This window comes from Bacidia gigantensis (genome assembly GCF_019456465.1).
Source record: "Bacidia gigantensis strain McMullin 20006 chromosome Unknown contig_278, whole genome shotgun sequence".
Taxonomy (NCBI): Eukaryota; Fungi; Ascomycota; class Lecanoromycetes; order Lecanorales; family Ramalinaceae; genus Bacidia; species Bacidia gigantensis.
This window is the reverse complement of record NW_025408606.1, coordinates 597796-614314: the sequence shown is the minus strand read 5'-3', so window position 1 is coordinate 614314 and position 16519 is coordinate 597796. Positions and strand designations below refer to the sequence as shown.

The 16519-nt window shown below is 49.2% G+C and overlaps 6 protein-coding genes across 6 annotated transcripts; 3 read left to right on the top strand and 3 right to left on the bottom strand.

Annotated features, from left to right (window-relative positions):
• Positions 1 to 186: 186 nt before the first annotated feature.
• KY384_007625 (uncharacterized protein) lies at positions 187 to 730 on the top strand (the record flags this gene model as incomplete). Its single annotated transcript, XM_044816116.1, has 2 exons — positions 187 to 189; positions 248 to 730. The coding sequence occupies 2 exons, from the start codon at positions 187 to 189 to the stop codon at positions 728 to 730; spliced, it is 486 nt and encodes a 161-aa protein (XP_044666756.1).
• Positions 731 to 1428: 698 nt separating this feature from the next.
• Positions 1429 to 1952, bottom strand: KY384_007624 (uncharacterized protein; the record flags this gene model as incomplete). The annotated part of the gene is made up of 2 exons (XM_044816115.1): positions 1429 to 1682; positions 1823 to 1952. 2 exons carry the CDS (start codon positions 1950 to 1952, stop codon positions 1429 to 1431), a joined length of 384 nt encoding a protein of 127 aa, XP_044666755.1.
• A 630-nt stretch (positions 1953 to 2582) lies between these two features.
• On the bottom strand, positions 2583 to 4206 carry KY384_007623 (uncharacterized protein; the record flags this gene model as incomplete). Its single annotated transcript, XM_044816114.1, has 2 exons — positions 2583 to 3705; positions 3938 to 4206. The coding sequence occupies 2 exons, from the start codon at positions 4204 to 4206 to the stop codon at positions 2583 to 2585; spliced, it is 1392 nt and encodes a 463-aa protein (XP_044666754.1).
• Positions 4207 to 4886: 680 nt separating this feature from the next.
• Positions 4887 to 8837, top strand: KY384_007622 (uncharacterized protein; the record flags this gene model as incomplete). The annotated part of the gene is made up of 1 exon (XM_044816113.1): positions 4887 to 8837. One exon carries the CDS (start codon positions 4887 to 4889, stop codon positions 8835 to 8837), a length of 3951 nt encoding a protein of 1316 aa, XP_044666753.1.
• Positions 8838 to 10612: 1775 nt separating this feature from the next.
• KY384_007621 (uncharacterized protein) lies at positions 10613 to 12172 on the bottom strand (the record flags this gene model as incomplete). The annotated part of the gene is made up of 1 exon (XM_044816112.1): positions 10613 to 12172. One exon carries the CDS (start codon positions 12170 to 12172, stop codon positions 10613 to 10615), a length of 1560 nt encoding a protein of 519 aa, XP_044666752.1.
• Positions 12173 to 13130: 958 nt separating this feature from the next.
• On the top strand, positions 13131 to 16365 carry KY384_007620 (uncharacterized protein; the record flags this gene model as incomplete). The annotated part of the gene is made up of 3 exons (XM_044816111.1): positions 13131 to 13136; positions 13215 to 13389; positions 13439 to 16365. The coding sequence occupies 3 exons, from the start codon at positions 13131 to 13133 to the stop codon at positions 16363 to 16365; spliced, it is 3108 nt and encodes a 1035-aa protein (XP_044666751.1).
• Between the last annotated feature and the right edge of the window lie 154 nt (positions 16366 to 16519).

Below are 16519 nucleotides of genomic sequence, written 5' to 3'. Positions count from 1 at the left end.
AGAGCCTCGAGGTTTTCGCATTTCTCCGGGGAGCTCTCCGTCGCATCCGAAAAACAAGAGGCTTTGAGAAAGGACATCCGTAGCGTCCAAGCTCGAGTTCACGTTCGCCGCGTAGACCTCTTATACTATCGAAAGTTCATCTACTTGCTCAATCTTTCAAAGCCTGTGTACGCTTATTCTACTATCATGGTAAGCTTGTGCACTCTCCTCTCCCCTTTCCTCGTATCTGACTAGTTCACTCGCCTAGGCTCTCCGCATTGCTCCATCCTCCTCACATGCAACCTCAATCTCCAACACCGGCTCCAGCATTCCCACGAAGGGCGCCCCTTCCGCCCCAGGTCTACACGATACCCTCCGTACAAACCTCTCCCTCAATGAGAAAGGAAGTTTTGCCACCTCATCTTCAGAAACGACCACCCAATCAACACACCCTCTCGAATCTCGCCTTCGCAACTGGCAGAGCACACAAGACCAACTCAAGTCCTCTCTCTTGCGAAAACAATACGGTATTGGAGAACCTGTGAGGAGAGGCATGGAATTGAAGGTTTGTAGGGAGGGAGAGTACAGACCACAATGTTTAGGGGGTAGCGCAAATGTCGGGGGAGACATCCTCGCGGGACGGGACTGTGAGATGGGTTGGGAGGATATTTACTGGAATGATGGTTCGGGGCCGGCGAGTGGAGAGGTACAGGCGGAAATGGATTCGTTAGTGGGAGCCGGAGAATGGTAGACTAAGGCTTTGGGATGAGAGGAGGCATTGATTCTATAGTGACGAATGAGTGAGTAGAAGATGCGGAGCGGCTTCTCATTGTACACTGAACGAAAAACCAACTGAAAACGCCGACCAAACACCATGTGCAATGTAATTGAAATCTGATGTGCTCATGGTACACGCTTCTCCCACTTTTATACAGGTCTACTGCTCTACTCGACTCTCCAAAATCCGAGCTGACGTGAGACTCCACCGTAAGTGACCCTCTTGAGCCATACGCCTACCATGTGCGAAGCGACCGGTCAAGCCTCCCTTAGGACTTGATGTGTGATGCAATTCTCGCCCATATATTCGCCCATACTGCCGTCAAAAACCATTGTGCATTATTAGATTAGGTAGGTGTTTACATTATGGTGCATCGACACCTCGGACTTCTCTCGCTGCCATCACGATCTCTAGTGTTCTTGTTCGCTTCCTCTTCGTCGACTATTTCTTGTGGCTTTATGGTCATATGAACAATTGTCGGGGAAGCTCCTTCTTTGAATCCGAAATCTTAGCTTGTGTTAGCTCGGGCATGTGCGGGATTCTGATGATTTGATCTACCTGAAAGCTTTGACTTGTCCGTGAGCAGCTTACCCATAGAAATCAGTCTTATTGAGTCTGGACTTGATGGTTTTGCTTCCCATTCTGTAAATGATCACCCGTCAGCAGATTTTTCAATAATGCCGAGACAGGAGTAGATTATGACTAGCGTCCTCACCTTCTCGCCAATCCCTCAGTATCAATTCTTTCAGCTTGTATAAACTCATATTGATTGGGTTGTCTCCTTCAACCTCAACATTTCGCTTCTTCAAATATTTTCGATCTAATTTGAAGGGATGTCTCGCCCCAGTAATAAGTAGTAAAGTGATGTAAAGGACTGGTCCCTCTATTTCCGGCTCCTTCGGAAGAGCTGGTGGCTCATCTGTTGCTGGGCCAATTGCAGGCCTCGTCAACTCACGAGTCAACGGGGGGGTGTTATGACTTCGGGTTCTGGTGGCATAGGTGGAAGCTGTGTGGCGAGGGGCTGTTGCTGAGGATCGGTAGATATAGGGCCTGGAGTTGAAACACCATGGTCCTCTCGAGATGTATCTGGCTGAGAAGCCTTGGACATGTCAGACATCTCGATTGGATTTGACGAGCCCGCTTGTACTGGCTTCTCTGTTTTGGTCGCTTGGTGGCTCTCATCTTCAATCGCCATTACCTGCGACTCGGTTGAGGTCATCTCATGAGATGATGAGTGACACGCGCATCCGCCGGAGGACAAACTAATCTTTTACGCTTTTGGTCTTTCAGACTACTGTCTCTCGACTTGAGGGCTCGTAATCCTCACGTGAAACGGTTTCGAAGGGTGCCACTGGCGGAAGGGCCGAGACGGTTCGGTAGGACAAGACCAATCAAGCATGCATTATAGGATAAAATCATGAAGACATAACTTCGAAGTGAAAGCTGTTGTGCGACATTCAGAGTGAGGGTCAATTGCTGTAGCTTCAAGCATGCAAGCTTCAAGTTTAGACGTTCAAGATTGATTGATTGGCCGAGGGTTTCTGCTCCAGAAGTGTGCTCGTCGCTGGATTAGATACTGCAAGACGATGGCCAATCAATATAGTGCTCTGTAGTAATTATACGAGAGAAAGTCATTTCACGGAAGCTGAGTGTACGAAGCAGTGGACTTGCTGACGACCACAAGTCTTGGAGGCGGACGATCCGCTAAGAGCGCCTAGATTACCGCATAGACCTAATTCTGCCAGGTTTTGGACTGCTGAATCTAGTTCATATTCGCTACTCCCTTACTTCAAACTCTGATTACTCTATCAATATGCGCATGATTTTAAGCACAACGGAGCCACGACCGGTAGTTGTCGCAATTCTCAACCTGCCATCCTCCTTTGTCGACTTGTTTCGACTTGAGTACTCGAACTCGCGCAATACTAACAGTATCTCCATTATCCGCCTCGGATTTGTACATTGAAAGAAAGCTGCCGAGTCTGTGAATAGTTCCCGTATCGTTCCTGACGAGCAACGCGATTGCATCGTAGCCTCCAGCGCCTGGTACCACCCCACCGATCACTCCTGGAAGCTCAGAGCAAGCATCAATTAAAGCTGACTGGACGGGAGGTTCGATCGGTACAGCGGCTTTCATGGACATTTCCCGCACTAGTGATCGGATAGTCAATAGGGTAGAGCGAACATCATCGTAAACGCCGTCGAAGCACGTTATCGTGTGGATGCATTTCCGTAGCTGATTAGCGAGGTCTTCGTTTGCTACTTGCAGTGTTGCCCACAGCAGACTCGCCTCCTCCGGCTTTTCCTTCTTCCATTGAAGGACCTTTGAGACCATGCCAACGGTTTCAGAGCCACAGTCGATATCGCACATCACGACTCGAAGCCCGACAGGAAATCTGGAAAACGCCTCCCCGCACTCGTAGTCCCACGCAGCGTTGAGCTCAATGCCATAGCTTCTTTTGCCTTCGATCACTGCCCGAAGTCTTTCTTGAAATCCCGCTTGATTCGCACTTCCAAGACTGCTAAGGATCTCAGGCGAGAAACGTCTGTAGATGCATGATCCTTGAGAAGCCGCTGCCACATCAAATCCAGAGCCTATCTTACCCTGCGCAGCGCAATGTGCGGCTTGTGCCAAACGAAACATCCACTGATCTTGCTCTTGTGTCGTCTCTTTCGAGTAAAAGAGGACGGCGGCGTTTACGATCGCAGTGACTAGAGCGGCCGAAGAGCCGAGACCGGTTTTGTGTGCCTCATGTAAAGGTACATCAAAATTTTGAAAACGGTCATCAAAATCAAATGACTTAGCTTCGTTAGAATAGTAATCTGAATCTGCCAAAATTGTAAATTCCATTGGCTGAATTTCAGCGCCCGCACGAGAGCAAGCCCATGTCAATGCATAGGTGAGCGCCGTCTGGACGAAGCGGTTTTCTGGGGGCGATGTACTGGATCTTTTACGCAGGAAGGAAATCAGCTTTCAAATTTTGCGCGCTCAACAGAATATTGAAGAGACCTGTTGCGTGGTACGGACGCCCACACGTCAGAGGCATTGATTGTGAGGAGCGGTAATTGTGACCTCCAAATCGTAAAAATGCAAAGATTGAAGGTTCTGATAGACGTCGCAGTCGTAGCTTACATATGTAGATATCACAAGGGCATGAATCTCTGGAATTCTGCACCTACGCTTTGATTTGTGAGAGCCGAATTCCTCCGTCCTTTTCTAGATTTTCGAAGTGGTATCGCCATATTGCATCTTTGAATTGCGGAGACCTCACCACGATTTCAGAGGGACCCGAATCCGACGCCGCGGAGGGTTGGGCAAGCACATGGATCCGAGCATCAAGGCCCAGTACCAAACCTGTGTAGGCTCGATCGAGCACAAGGTATCCACCAGCCAGTAAGACCTTACCAGGTGCTGAGCAGACGACGTTTGAAAGCACTGGCTTCGGCATAGCGCGTGTGATGGGACTTGATACCACCAAATAATACGAAGACGAATTTAGAAAAGGGGGGGAAGTCGGGGACCCAACGCTAGCCTAATTCGATGGCGGAGCTTGCGGAGTTTGCGGAGCATTCCGACCCAAAGGCAAAGGGCAAGCGTGGATTCCGAAATTTCCCTCGAAGTTCCTCAGTATTTTCGTCCTAGGCGTCAGGAAGCTGACCTTCTTCCTTTGCAGCTCCAACCACAGTCCCTTCACAGCCTCAGGCACATTACACATGCCCTGAAATTCGAGTCCAGCTGACTCTTTTCCTCTCCGTCCTTCCCCATTGACCAACCGACTACAGTTTGTGCCGTCCCTCGTTAGGCATCATCATTATTACTCCCTTTTCTTCTTTTGAGAGCTGCTCTTCACTCATCCGTACAGCATTCCCTGTGCGAGTAATTCACTTTCTGGTTGAATCGACGCAACATATTATCGTCACTTCCAGGGATCCTCATCCTGCATGAACCATCAAGCATCGTGCAATATAACCCACTCGGGTCTCGTGCGTTTGCTGGCGTCTTGCAAGTCGTCAATGAACCTGCGCCGTTACTCAAGCACTGTCTACGTATGTCATGCTCTAGATCCTCGTACTATGCGTTGTTTGCTGACAATGCCGCCAGCCTAACGACCTCTCTTAATCGCGCCAAATGGTCTTTAACAAATTCAGCCATCTCGCGCGTCCCAGTCTCAGTAAGACTTTTGCACATGGATATGCTCAATCCTTTGTCGCCGGAGCCCAGACCAGTGCTCCTTTTCCCCTCTCCAAACATCAGACAGCGAAGGCTGGCAGACCCAAGACCGCACAGCAACACACAGCTTTCTCGACTGCTCAGACCGGCTCGTCCTCGTCGACAAGGGCAGCACAGCATGCTTTCGAGACTGCCCCGCCTCACGATGGGGGTTTAAAGGCTTACTACGACGCATGGCAGAATCTCCATCAGCACGGCGGAGAATGGAGACAATTCCAATTTCCTAAGTTGATCGAGCCAAGAGCCTATCCCAAGGTACGAGAAAGCAAGGAAGCAGAAGGAATAATTGAGGCTACTGGAGAAGATGCTTCTGCTGATCGCGCTACATTGGACCGCTCCTACAGCACTAGTGCCGTTGACGACATCAGAAAAGCCCAGACAGGCGCAGAGGAGATTGCTGTTGCCCAAGTCGACGAGGCAATTGCGACTGTCATCAAACAAATCAATGAATCAACAACAGAGCAAGACCATGTACTAAAACTGTCAGATTCCTCGGCTCCGGGACTTAGCAAGCGCCTCAATGGCAGGTTAAGTGATGTCTCCACGTCGCCTCCAATCGAAACTGAACAAGAGACTTCGTTGTCAACATCACCAGTGAGCACCCATACTGCAGCGACCTCCGTTCAGTCGGACCCGGAATCTCAAGCCTATTTACAGCGTATATATGATCTCAGTACTACAAAAGCTTACCGTGATGTTCCACGAGCTTTCGAAACCTTGCTGTCACATGGGATTCAGCCTACTGTCGAAGCCTACAACGCTCTACTTGCTTCAGCAATCAACATACCAATGGGAAAGCATCAGCTCGTCCCTAAAGCACTTGGCATATATTCGGATATGCTACGTCGAAAGGTTGCCCCAGATGTAGCTTTCTATTCGACTATTATTGAAGTTCTTTCTCGCCGCGCGCTGTATGTTGCTCAAATGAAACGGGGGTTCGAGGAGCAACTTCAAAGATACGGTGCTATGAACAGGGACGATAAATTTTTATTCGCGTCGCATACCGCGGAATACAATTTACTTGTTGAAGATGATGCCCTGAGTAATGCTCTTAGACTTTTCGCCAACGCAATAAGCAAGCAGTCAGATGCAAACTTTTCCACCGAGACTTATCAGCTTCTCATCCACGCTTGTGCTCGGCAGCAGAACGTAAGCGGCATGGTACAGGTGTACCAACATCTTGAGCATTGCAATGTTGAACCTGCAGCTTCAATTTTCCCGGAGATGATTGCTGCGTTCGGTCGGGTGGGGGACATTGACAGTGCCTTAGAATGCTACAACGAGTACAGGACCCTAGCCATAGCAGATGATGGAGGAAAATTCTCCATTGTTGGGCGCAATGATGCAACTGTCTATGCTTCGCTGATCAGAGCTTACCGTGCTAACGGAAAAGACGAGCTTGGGCAACGATTCCTAGGCAGAATCACTGAGTCTTTTGCAACAGACACTCAGGAACGTCATGACCAGCTCCTGGGTATACGAGAAAGTGTCGACTTGGATGCGAAGATTCGACAACATCTGGACGACGGCGATTTTGAGACTGCACTTGCAATGGTCGAGAACTGCTCAATGTCGCGACAGACATCACAGCAAGCTCTAAAGGAAATTTCAATCGCAGCTTCTGACAGCTCCAACACCAATGTAGCGATTCAAGCTCATCAACAGCTATCGACGGGCTCAACTGCTCGTCTTGAAGCTTCTGTGGCCTTGTTAGCCTTGCATGTTCGCAATCAAGACCTGATGACTGCAACTTCCCAATGGATTGAGCTAAGAAGTATCAAAAATCCTACGTCTTTGCTCCTAGAGCCCACTGTTCATTACATACGTGCGTTGATGTCCAACAGATACGTGGAGCAAGCTTCCAACGAAATGCGCGCAATGTTTAGTCAAATAAGAGCTACAGCCACAGGAGCTTCCGCTCAGAACGATATTTCTGATCAGATTGACGAAGCTATATCTGTCATTGCGCTGTCACTTCCTAATGATAGCCAGGCAGTATCTGCCGTTGCAAGCTCAAACATCTTGTGGGCAATGGTCGAGAATGGTGGAATCATTCCTCATATTGCTGAGCAAGTAATGGCAGAGCTTGGCCCCGAGCAAGTTACAAGTCTTGGATGGCAAGATCTCGCCCTGGCGCTTCAAGTCCAGGCTGGCTTGCTCAACAATGTTTCCAGTGACCTTGGATTAGCCCACATCTCGAGAATGGATCACTTAATTAATCTCATTACGAGCAGTGGTGTTGCTCTTGAGCAACCGACCATGGACATGGTAGAGAAAGCCGTCCGCAAGTCGTCTTCAAGCCAGATTGATATCTTTGGCCGCTGGAATGGCTACAAGCAATCTCTTCTTGATCATGCTCAGACCCAGACGAAGCCTTCGGCAACTCGACTTCTCCATGCGGCTGCCCCTACAGCAGAGAGCTACGACCCTCATGCCGCCACAACAGACTATCGTGGCTCAACCATAATCGTAGAGGAGCTTGAAAATCACCGAAATTCCAATGGACTCAAAGAGGCTTTGAATCGGTTCCGGAACATTCGTCGTGCTGGCATGCATCCACGATACATTGTCTACGCGAAGCTCATCACTGCCGCTGCAAAGGAAGGCAGGACCAATCTTATACACGACATCCTTGGCATGGCTCGTCACGACGTGCCCTTTAAGCTGGACTATCCGGTCGTTCGCCATGGCTGGTCCTCCATTCTCGATGCAATGGTTGGCGCATGCCTTACAGCAGGCAAGCGCGTCCTGGCGGAGCAATTCCACCAGGAGATGCTCGACATGGGTTCAGCTCCCTCAGCTAATACGTATGGACTCTATATCACAACACTTAAGGAATCGACCAAAACGTTCGACGAAGCTACTGAGGCTGTGAAGATCTTCCATCGTGCCGCGTCTGAAGGCGTAATTCCTTCGTCATTCCTATACAATGCTCTCATCGGCAAGCTCGGTAAAGCTCGTCGCATCGATGACTGCTTGCGCTACTTTCAAGAGATGCGAGCTGCCGGCATCCGGCCAACAAGTGTGACTTATGGCACTGTTGTCAACGCACTTTGCCGAGTCAGTGACGAGCGTTTCGCTGAAGAGCTTTTTGACGAAATGGAGTCCATGCCAAACTACAAGCCTCGCCCAGCTCCGTACAACAGCTTGATGCAGTACTTTCTGACGACGAAGCGTGACAGCGAGAAAGTCCTCGCTTATTATCTGCGCATGCAGTCAATGAACATTCAACCTACAATGCACACGTACAAGCTACTGATCGATACTTATGCCACCCTAGAGCCAATCAATCTAGAGGCTGCGGAAGGTGTACTTGATACGATCCGTGCTCAAGGTTTCGAACCCGAGGCAGTTCATTATGCATCCCTGATCCATGCCAAAGGTTGTGTACTCCATGATATGGAGGGTGCACGCGAAGTCTTCGACAAAGCCCTGGCAAGCCATGGAGTTCAACCTCATGCCTGCTTATATCAAGCCTTGTTCGAATCAATGGTTGCGAACCACTGCGTGGCTGGTACGGAAGAAGTCCTCGACTCTATGTCCGCTAGTGGCGTGGAAATGACCCCTTACATTGCTAATACACTAATCCATGGCTGGGCCATGGAGAATCGAATCGCAAAATCGAAAGCTATCTACGACAGCGTCGGCAAGGATAAGCGGGAGCCAAGTACATACGAGTCAATGACACGAGCGTTTCTGACTGCCGAAGATCGCCAAGGAGCTCTCAACACTGTTCATGAAATGCTGTCCAGAGGCTATCCATCAGCTGTGTCTAGCAAGATCCTCGAGCTTGTCGGCCATGGCACAGCACGCGTATCAAATGCTATCTGGCCAAATTTGATTGCTTAGACGGCAGTCTATTTCCTTTCGATTTTACTTACGATTTTCTCTGTCAGGGCGAGCATAGAACGGTGGTTTACTAGGGTGTACTGGAGTGTCCGATGAGCGGACCATGAATTGAGACACTGTCATCGGGGTCCGGCATTTACACGGTGTTTACTTGGGGGAAAATCCCACTGCACACATCAGTGTATGGTATGAAGCGGGCCTGGCGCTGGGAAAGCTTCTTAATGACCTGAACGACTACATCACGACTAATATGTAACAGTACGTACAAAACATCTCCACTCAGAGCTAGATCTGGCATTTTCCACATCTAGATTCATTTGCAAGCCTTCTGGGCCAGCAATGTGTATATAAAAGAAATACTCCAAGAGTTCCACTGTTAATTCCACCAAGTCCTTGTCTCTCTAGAATCGTTGAATCAAGCATATTCTCTAGCCCTCTAGATCTATGACAACCAAGAAACCTTCTTGTGGATGAGGATCCGTAAGGCTTGCTAGTGTGGTGAAAGCGGTCTACCCTACCTTACAGCAACCTTCTCCCCATTTGAAGATATCTTCCTTCTCAACTACCTCTCATCCTATGCGTCTCGCTCCGATTCACCTCCAACGGATATCCAAGATGGCGCAACCTAAAGGCTCCGAAAGCCTCATATGTACATCTCCAACTCCCATTTCATCGCACCCTTTCTTTCCTGATGTCCCTTAAGTTCTGTCCGTCCCACTAATGTTCCCCGCCAGTCGCTCCTGCCGGTTCTAAATCCAACCCCCAGGCAGACCAATACACTCTGTCGAGCCTGCACCGCTCCTCTCTCTCCCCCAATCCTTTCACCCAGTTCCACGCCTGGTTCAAATCTGCCCAGTCCTCCCACGTCCACCAACCGGAAACCGTATGTCTCTCCACCGCCCACCTTCCCACCGGCTCCGTGAGCTCCCGGTTTGTCTACCTCAAAGAACTCGACTCGCGCGGTTTCGTTGTGTATAGTAATTGGGGCACGAGTAGGAAGGCGAAGGATGTGGAAAGTAATGGGCAAGCGAGTCTGGCGTTCTGGTGGAGGGAGCAGGAACGGCAGGTCAGGGTTGAGGGGACAACAGAGAGATTGTCGGGGGATGAGAGCCAAAGATATTTTGATCTCAGAGGACGAGGGTCAAGGGTAGGGGCATGGGCTAGTCGACAGAGTGAGGTTCTGAAGCCGGAGGTGGGGAAAATGGAAGACGGGGTGGAAGGGGAAAGGGGGGAAGAAGATGATGGGAGAGCGATTCTGGATGGGTGGGTGAGGGAGGTGGAGGAACGGTTTGAAGGGCAAGAGCAAATTTCTGTGCCCGGGTTCTGGGGTGGGATGAGGGTTGTGCCGAGAATGGTGGAGTTTTGGCAGGGGAGAGACAGCAGATTGCATGACCGATTTCAATATTTGAGGGATGAGAGGGAGAGAGAGGGGTGGCGGATTGAGAGACTGAGTCCTTGAGGGCGCACGGAGAGAGGGAAAAGATAGGCGTATCAATATACGTGTATGCTATATACTTGGTATCATAAATTATGGGCTGTTCTATGGAGAAACCCTCCCATTTTGCGCCTCGCCCATGCTCGCTTTCAATACGCAATGCTGAATCTCAGAATATATTCACGGGTCATATTATGTAAGGTCTCGCACCTTCACCAAAAATTAGATGTGGTTTTCGCTCCGCGACGTCCAAGATCGTTTGAGCAAAGACTGAATTAGCCCAGGCAAACCATGGTCCTAGTCGACTATCAGTTTCCAAGTGCTAGAGATTGATTAGAGCTCAGAACTTACTCGTGTAATCCGTAGGCCTCTGAACATTGACAGCCTCGTTCACCAAGCCCAATCGGCTAACGTCTCGTACAGCTTCGAGTGATGCAGTGATTTCGGTGTCATTGTCGCTCGTCATTACCTCGACAAGTCGACTCAAAGGCCATGCATGCACAGGACCAACATGAGGACCGCCAATCCCTGAAAACCCTTTACCTTCAAGGAAGTATGGATTGCCGTGGCGTTCGAGAATCATTTTTCTCGTGTTCTGATAAATCTCATCATTTCGATCCAGGAACCCCAAAGCCGGCAGTGCGAGAAGTGACGGCATGTTGGCATCATCCATAATGATAGACGAGCCATAACCGTCAACTTCAAACGCAAAAACCTTGCCATAATTCTTGTGAATGACGACGCCGTTCTCCCATATTCCCTTTTCGATTCTCTCGCCGCGTTCCCGGAGCTTCTCTGCTAGTGCATCCTTTCCAACACCTTTTAAGGTCTCTGCTGTTCGTTTCAGCTCGACCGACATCTGCGCATTTGATGGGATGAAGAAGCCAAAAGTGGTTGCATCATCACTCGGCCTGAAAGCGCTACGAATCAAGCCTGTGCCAGCAGCTAATGGGTTCCCAATGCCACCAAGGCTTAGAGTCTCCGTTCCAGCTGTAGTCTTTCGCCGGAACGTGTACTCGTTCCTCAGAAACCTACCAGTTTTAGGGTCGAACGTCGGTTTAGACTGTTGCTCCAAAACCTCAAGAATGGTGTCAATCGCCGTATAGTAGCGTGGCGTCAAGTAAGCTGTGGAGCCCGTGTTATTGTGGAACCTGTTCCCAAGGGCCAGGAAGTGCGCTAGCGAGTCCAATTCATACTTACATTCGAATACCCGGGAAGGCTCATATACAGGATGCACGAAGTCGTCTTGACCGTTTCCTGGAACAGGTTCTCCACTTGGGGGCGGTGGCTGGAAAGCGTTGCAATATGGTGACTCAATGACAAACTCAGCTTGGGTGTTGATTGCGCCTAGGATAAGGATCTCAATGCGCTTGTCTTTCTTGGCCAGAGTCTGATACTGCGCCAATTGATTCGTAGAATCTCTCAGCCATTCTGCGTTGATGTCTCCGGTCACAATGAAGCTTTGCGGGCCTTCCCAAGCCCCATCCGGGTACCGGTTCTTCGCCAGTCGTGAAGTGCTGTCAACGTGCCATCTGACCGTTGTATCCAAGGTGTTTGGGAAAGCGTTCTCAAAAATCCGTGCCAGGTCCTTGTCTATCATTTTTGATGTCACTTCCTCGATGATTTGCTCGACTAGAGGGGAAGAGAAGGTACGGCAATGTGGTGATGGTCGTTGGTAGGGAAGAGCTTGCGGTCCTTTGCTCAGTGGTCGATGTGGCGTCATGGCATAATGCTCGTACTCGGGGCATGCAGCTTTGTACCTCTCAATATCAATTCCACCACCTAGGACCTCTTGTTCCCCTCTCTTAACTCCCGCGCCGCCCTCTACTTTAGCACCCATTGCTCCCGTCAGAAGAGCTACCATGCTCAGATATCCCAAACACGTAGCGAAGACAGCCATATTGAGAACCTGGCTCCCAGAGCAGGATTGGAAAGGTATGGATTTGAACCTGTAGATTGATGCCTTCTTCGCGCTCGTGGAGCTGCTGCCCTCAGCCGGTCATTGCCGGGGACAATGGGGGATCCTACTGCTTCAACAAGCCATCCTGCGCATAGACAGGGCGTCCGACTGCTCTCTTATTGACTTGCAGGAATACTTCAAGCTATGCATTGGGCATTTTCAGTGGTGTCGCATGGGGCTGACCCAGCTTGGCGCAACGCCGTGCGGGGCGCCCGTCCCTAAAAGATCACGTGCGACTGCCTAAAGGGCCGGACGATCTAGAACTCCTCGGGGCATTTTTAGATAAGTCACACTTCTAACCTCTTGAAGAAAAGCTTGATATAGATTCTTAAGTATTCTTATTATACAAATATACTTAATTAATTTAAAATTCTATATTCTTTTATATTCTTGATATGCTGAGTAGATTTTGAGAAATTGAAATTATTATATATAAGTTTGATCGTTATATCTTAATGTTTAAAAAAGATTCTTAATCTGCGGATTTATCGAAAATATGCTTTAATTAAAAAAGCCCGGAGCAGTGAATGACGCGCTTCCGAGGGTTCGCTCTGGAAGGATTTGGAAGGACCACAGCGGAGCACTGTTTGCGACATCCTCTGCTTGTTACTCTCCCAGCCATCTCAGCTCTGATTTATCAGCCTCACCATCGTTTCAGTCGTATGTCACGAATCATGGGGCTGCCACGCCATTTCGTCCGCTGATAGGTTCCAGAATTTTCGTCAGCAGCACGTCTTTCTGTTTGAGCGATCGTCATACAAAGGCCTGACGCCAGAAAGCTTGCCGTCGTGCAAGCACTTCCTTCATTTTCACCATTCCCTCCCTCGTGAATCTCCCGGCGACGCTGGGTAAGCGGAAATCATCGGAAGAACATATTCGTCCAGATCACAAAAAAATAATGACTGTAAGTCCGCCGTGAATCTAGGGAGAGCAGCCTCAGAACCTATTTGGGAAGAGAAGGCTGATTTCAAATGTTTTCAAGGATTCCAAGATGGATGTTGATGGCCCATCCGTTGCAACTGGAAAGCTCCAGAATGCGGAGATTGATGAATCTTTGTACAGCCGGCAGCTCTATGTCTTGGGACACGAGGCTATGAAGCGTATGGGGGCTTCTCATGTGCTTGTCGCGGGTCTCAGGGGCCTAGGAGTAGAGATTGGTATGATCGACCCGCCGGGGTCGTAGATCCATATTGACAGGTTTTCCAGCCAAAAACATTGCGCTTGCCGGAGTCAAGTCTCTGACGCTTTTCGACCCGGAGCCTGCAGCTACTTCTGACCTTGCCTCTCAATTCTTTCTGCATCCGGATGATGTAGGCAAGCCAAGAGCCAAGGCTACAGTTCCACGAGTGGCAGAGTTGAACGCATATACTCCAGTATCAGAACACCCGGGCAAGCGGTTGACGGATGATCTGGAATTGCTGAGACAATATCAAGTTATCGTCCTTACTGGAACATCATTAAGGGATCAAGCTACTATCGCTGAATTCTGTCATGTGAACGGCATCTTTGTTGTCATCGCCGATATCTTTGGTCTCTTTGGTTCTATTTTCACAGATTTCGGGAAAGACTTTGCAATCGCAGACTCCACGGGTGAGAATCCCATGCAGGGAATTCTTGCAGATATAGATGCAGATGGCCTGGTGTCTGCTCTAGACGAAACGAAGCATGGCCTCGAGGACGGAGACTACGTGACTTTCACAGAAATACAGGGTATGGAGAAGCTGAACGGTGCAGACCCGCGGAAAGTCACTGTGAAAGGTCCCTATACGTTCTCTATTGGCGACGTCTCTGGTCTCGGTCAATACAAGCGGGGTGGGCTGTATACGCAAGTCAAAATGCCTAAGATCATCAACTTCCAATCCTTTGAGCAGCAACTTGAGAAGCCTGAGTATTTGATATCAGACTTTGCGAAATTCGACAGGCCACGGCAGCTCCACATTGGATTCCAAGCTTTGCATGAGTTCGCTGAGAGCCGCAACGGGGAGCTTCCTCGACCCCATTCAGATGAGGATGCTGTAGAGGTCCTTAAGCTTGCCAAAGATATAGCAGATAAGCAAGAGGAGAAACCTGAATTGGATGAGAAGATACTTCGTGAGCTCAGCTATCAAGCACGAGGAGATCTCGCTCCAATGGCAGCCTTCTTTGGAGGCTTGGCTGCCCAAGAGGTTCTCAAATCAGTGTCCGGCAAATTCCATCCCATTGTTCAATGGCTGTATTTCGACTCTCTGGAATCGCTTCCTACGTCCGTCAAGAGATCTGAAGATCTTTGCAAACCCACCGGTACTCGCTACGACGGCCAGATAGCAGTGTTCGGAAAGGAATTTCAAGACAAAATTGCCAATATCAATGAGTTTCTGGTAGGTGCGGGCGCTATTGGATGCGAGATGCTCAAAAATTGGGCCATGCTCGGGCTAGCAACCGGGCCTAGAGGCAAAATCAGCGTGGCAGACATGGACCAAATCGAGAAAAGCAATCTCAATCGACAGTTCCTATTCAGGCCTAAGGATGTTGGTAGGCTGAAGAGCGAGGCTGCTGCAGAGGCCGTCCAAGCGATGAATCCAGACCTCAAAGATAAGATTGTCATTCATCCAGATCGTGTTGGCCAAGATACTGAGCATATCTTCAATGAGAAGTTCTGGCAAAGCCTTGACGGCGCAACGAATGCCCTTGATAACGTAGATGCACGACAATACGTTGACCGACGATGTGTCTTCTTTCGAAAACCGCTTGTCGATAGCGGAACCCTCGGGACGAAAGGCAATACTCAGGTTGTCCTTCCAATGTTGACTGAATCATATTCGAGTTCTCAAGACCCACCTGAGCAATCCTTTCCTCAGTGCACTCTACGTAGCTTCCCAAACAAGATCGATCATACCATAGCTTGGGCAAAAGAAAAGTTTCACCAGTACTTTGTTGGTCCTCCAGAAACCGTCAATCTATACCTCTCACAAGCAAACTATGTCGAACAAACTTTGAAACAACAAGGGAACGAAATACCAACTCTAGAAAGCATTAGAGACTTCCTCGTGGCGGACAAGCCCTCAGGGATTGATGACTGCATCGAGTGGGCACGTAAGCAGTTCGAGAGCGAATATAACAATGCCATCCAGCAATTGCTGTACAACTTCCCCAAAGACTCGACTACGACTAGTGGAGCGCTTTTCTGGTCCGGCCCAAAGAGAGCGCCGGATCCTTTAACATTCGATCCCAACAATGAGACACACATGAGCTTTGTTGTGGCTGGTGCCTATTTACACGCATTCAATTACGGACTCGATGTCTCCCACGGCATTTCGGAACAACAGGTCGAGCAAGTGATGGGCAACATGATCATACCCGACTTTAAGCCAAGTTCTTCCGTGAAAATCCAGGCAGATGATAATGAGCCCGACCCAAATGCTCAACCTGTTGGGTCTCGATTTGACGACGCTGGCGCGTTAGAGAAGCTTGTAGCACAAATCCCGCCTCCTAAGTCATTCTCGACGGGCTTCAAACTCACCCCTGTTGAATTTGAGAAGGATGACGACACAAATCACCACATTGATTTTATTACTGCCGCAAGCAATCTGCGAGCTTTGAACTACTCTATCCAAGAAGCAGACCGTCATCAGACGAAATTCATCGCGGGAAAGATCATTCCTGCTATTGCTACGACGACCGCACTTGTTACTGGCTTGGTTGTCTTAGAGTTGTATAAGATCATTGATGGCAAGGATGACATCGAACAGTACAAGAACGGCTTCATCAACTTAGCGTTGCCTTTCTTTGGATTCAGTGAGCCAATTGCCAGTCCGAAAGGCAAGTACCAAGGCAAGAACGGTGAAGTCTCAATAGATAGGTTATGGGACCGCTTTGAAGTCGATGACATGACACTAAAGGAATTCTTGGCTCATTTCGAAGAGAAAGGACTCAACATCCAGATGCTCAGCTCTGGGGTCAGCCTTCTTTACGCGAGCTTTTACCCTCAGGCCAAATTGAGGGATCGCATGGGCCTTACCATGAGCAAATTGGTTGAGACCGTATCGAGGAAGCCCCTGCCTGACCATCAGAGAAATATCATATTCGAAATGACAGTAGAGGATATAACTGAGGAGGATGTTGAGGTACCGTATGTCATGGTCAAGCGGAGTTAAAAGGTTAGACCTACCTCGAGGTAGTGTGGAGTTTGGAAGTGGAGAGGATGCATTTTCCGGCAAGCATAATGGGGCGTCACATTGGTAAGGAGCCCTTCAACAGCATATAGAAGCAGCCTCAATAATGCAAGGCAAATTGTCAACTTTTTCCACC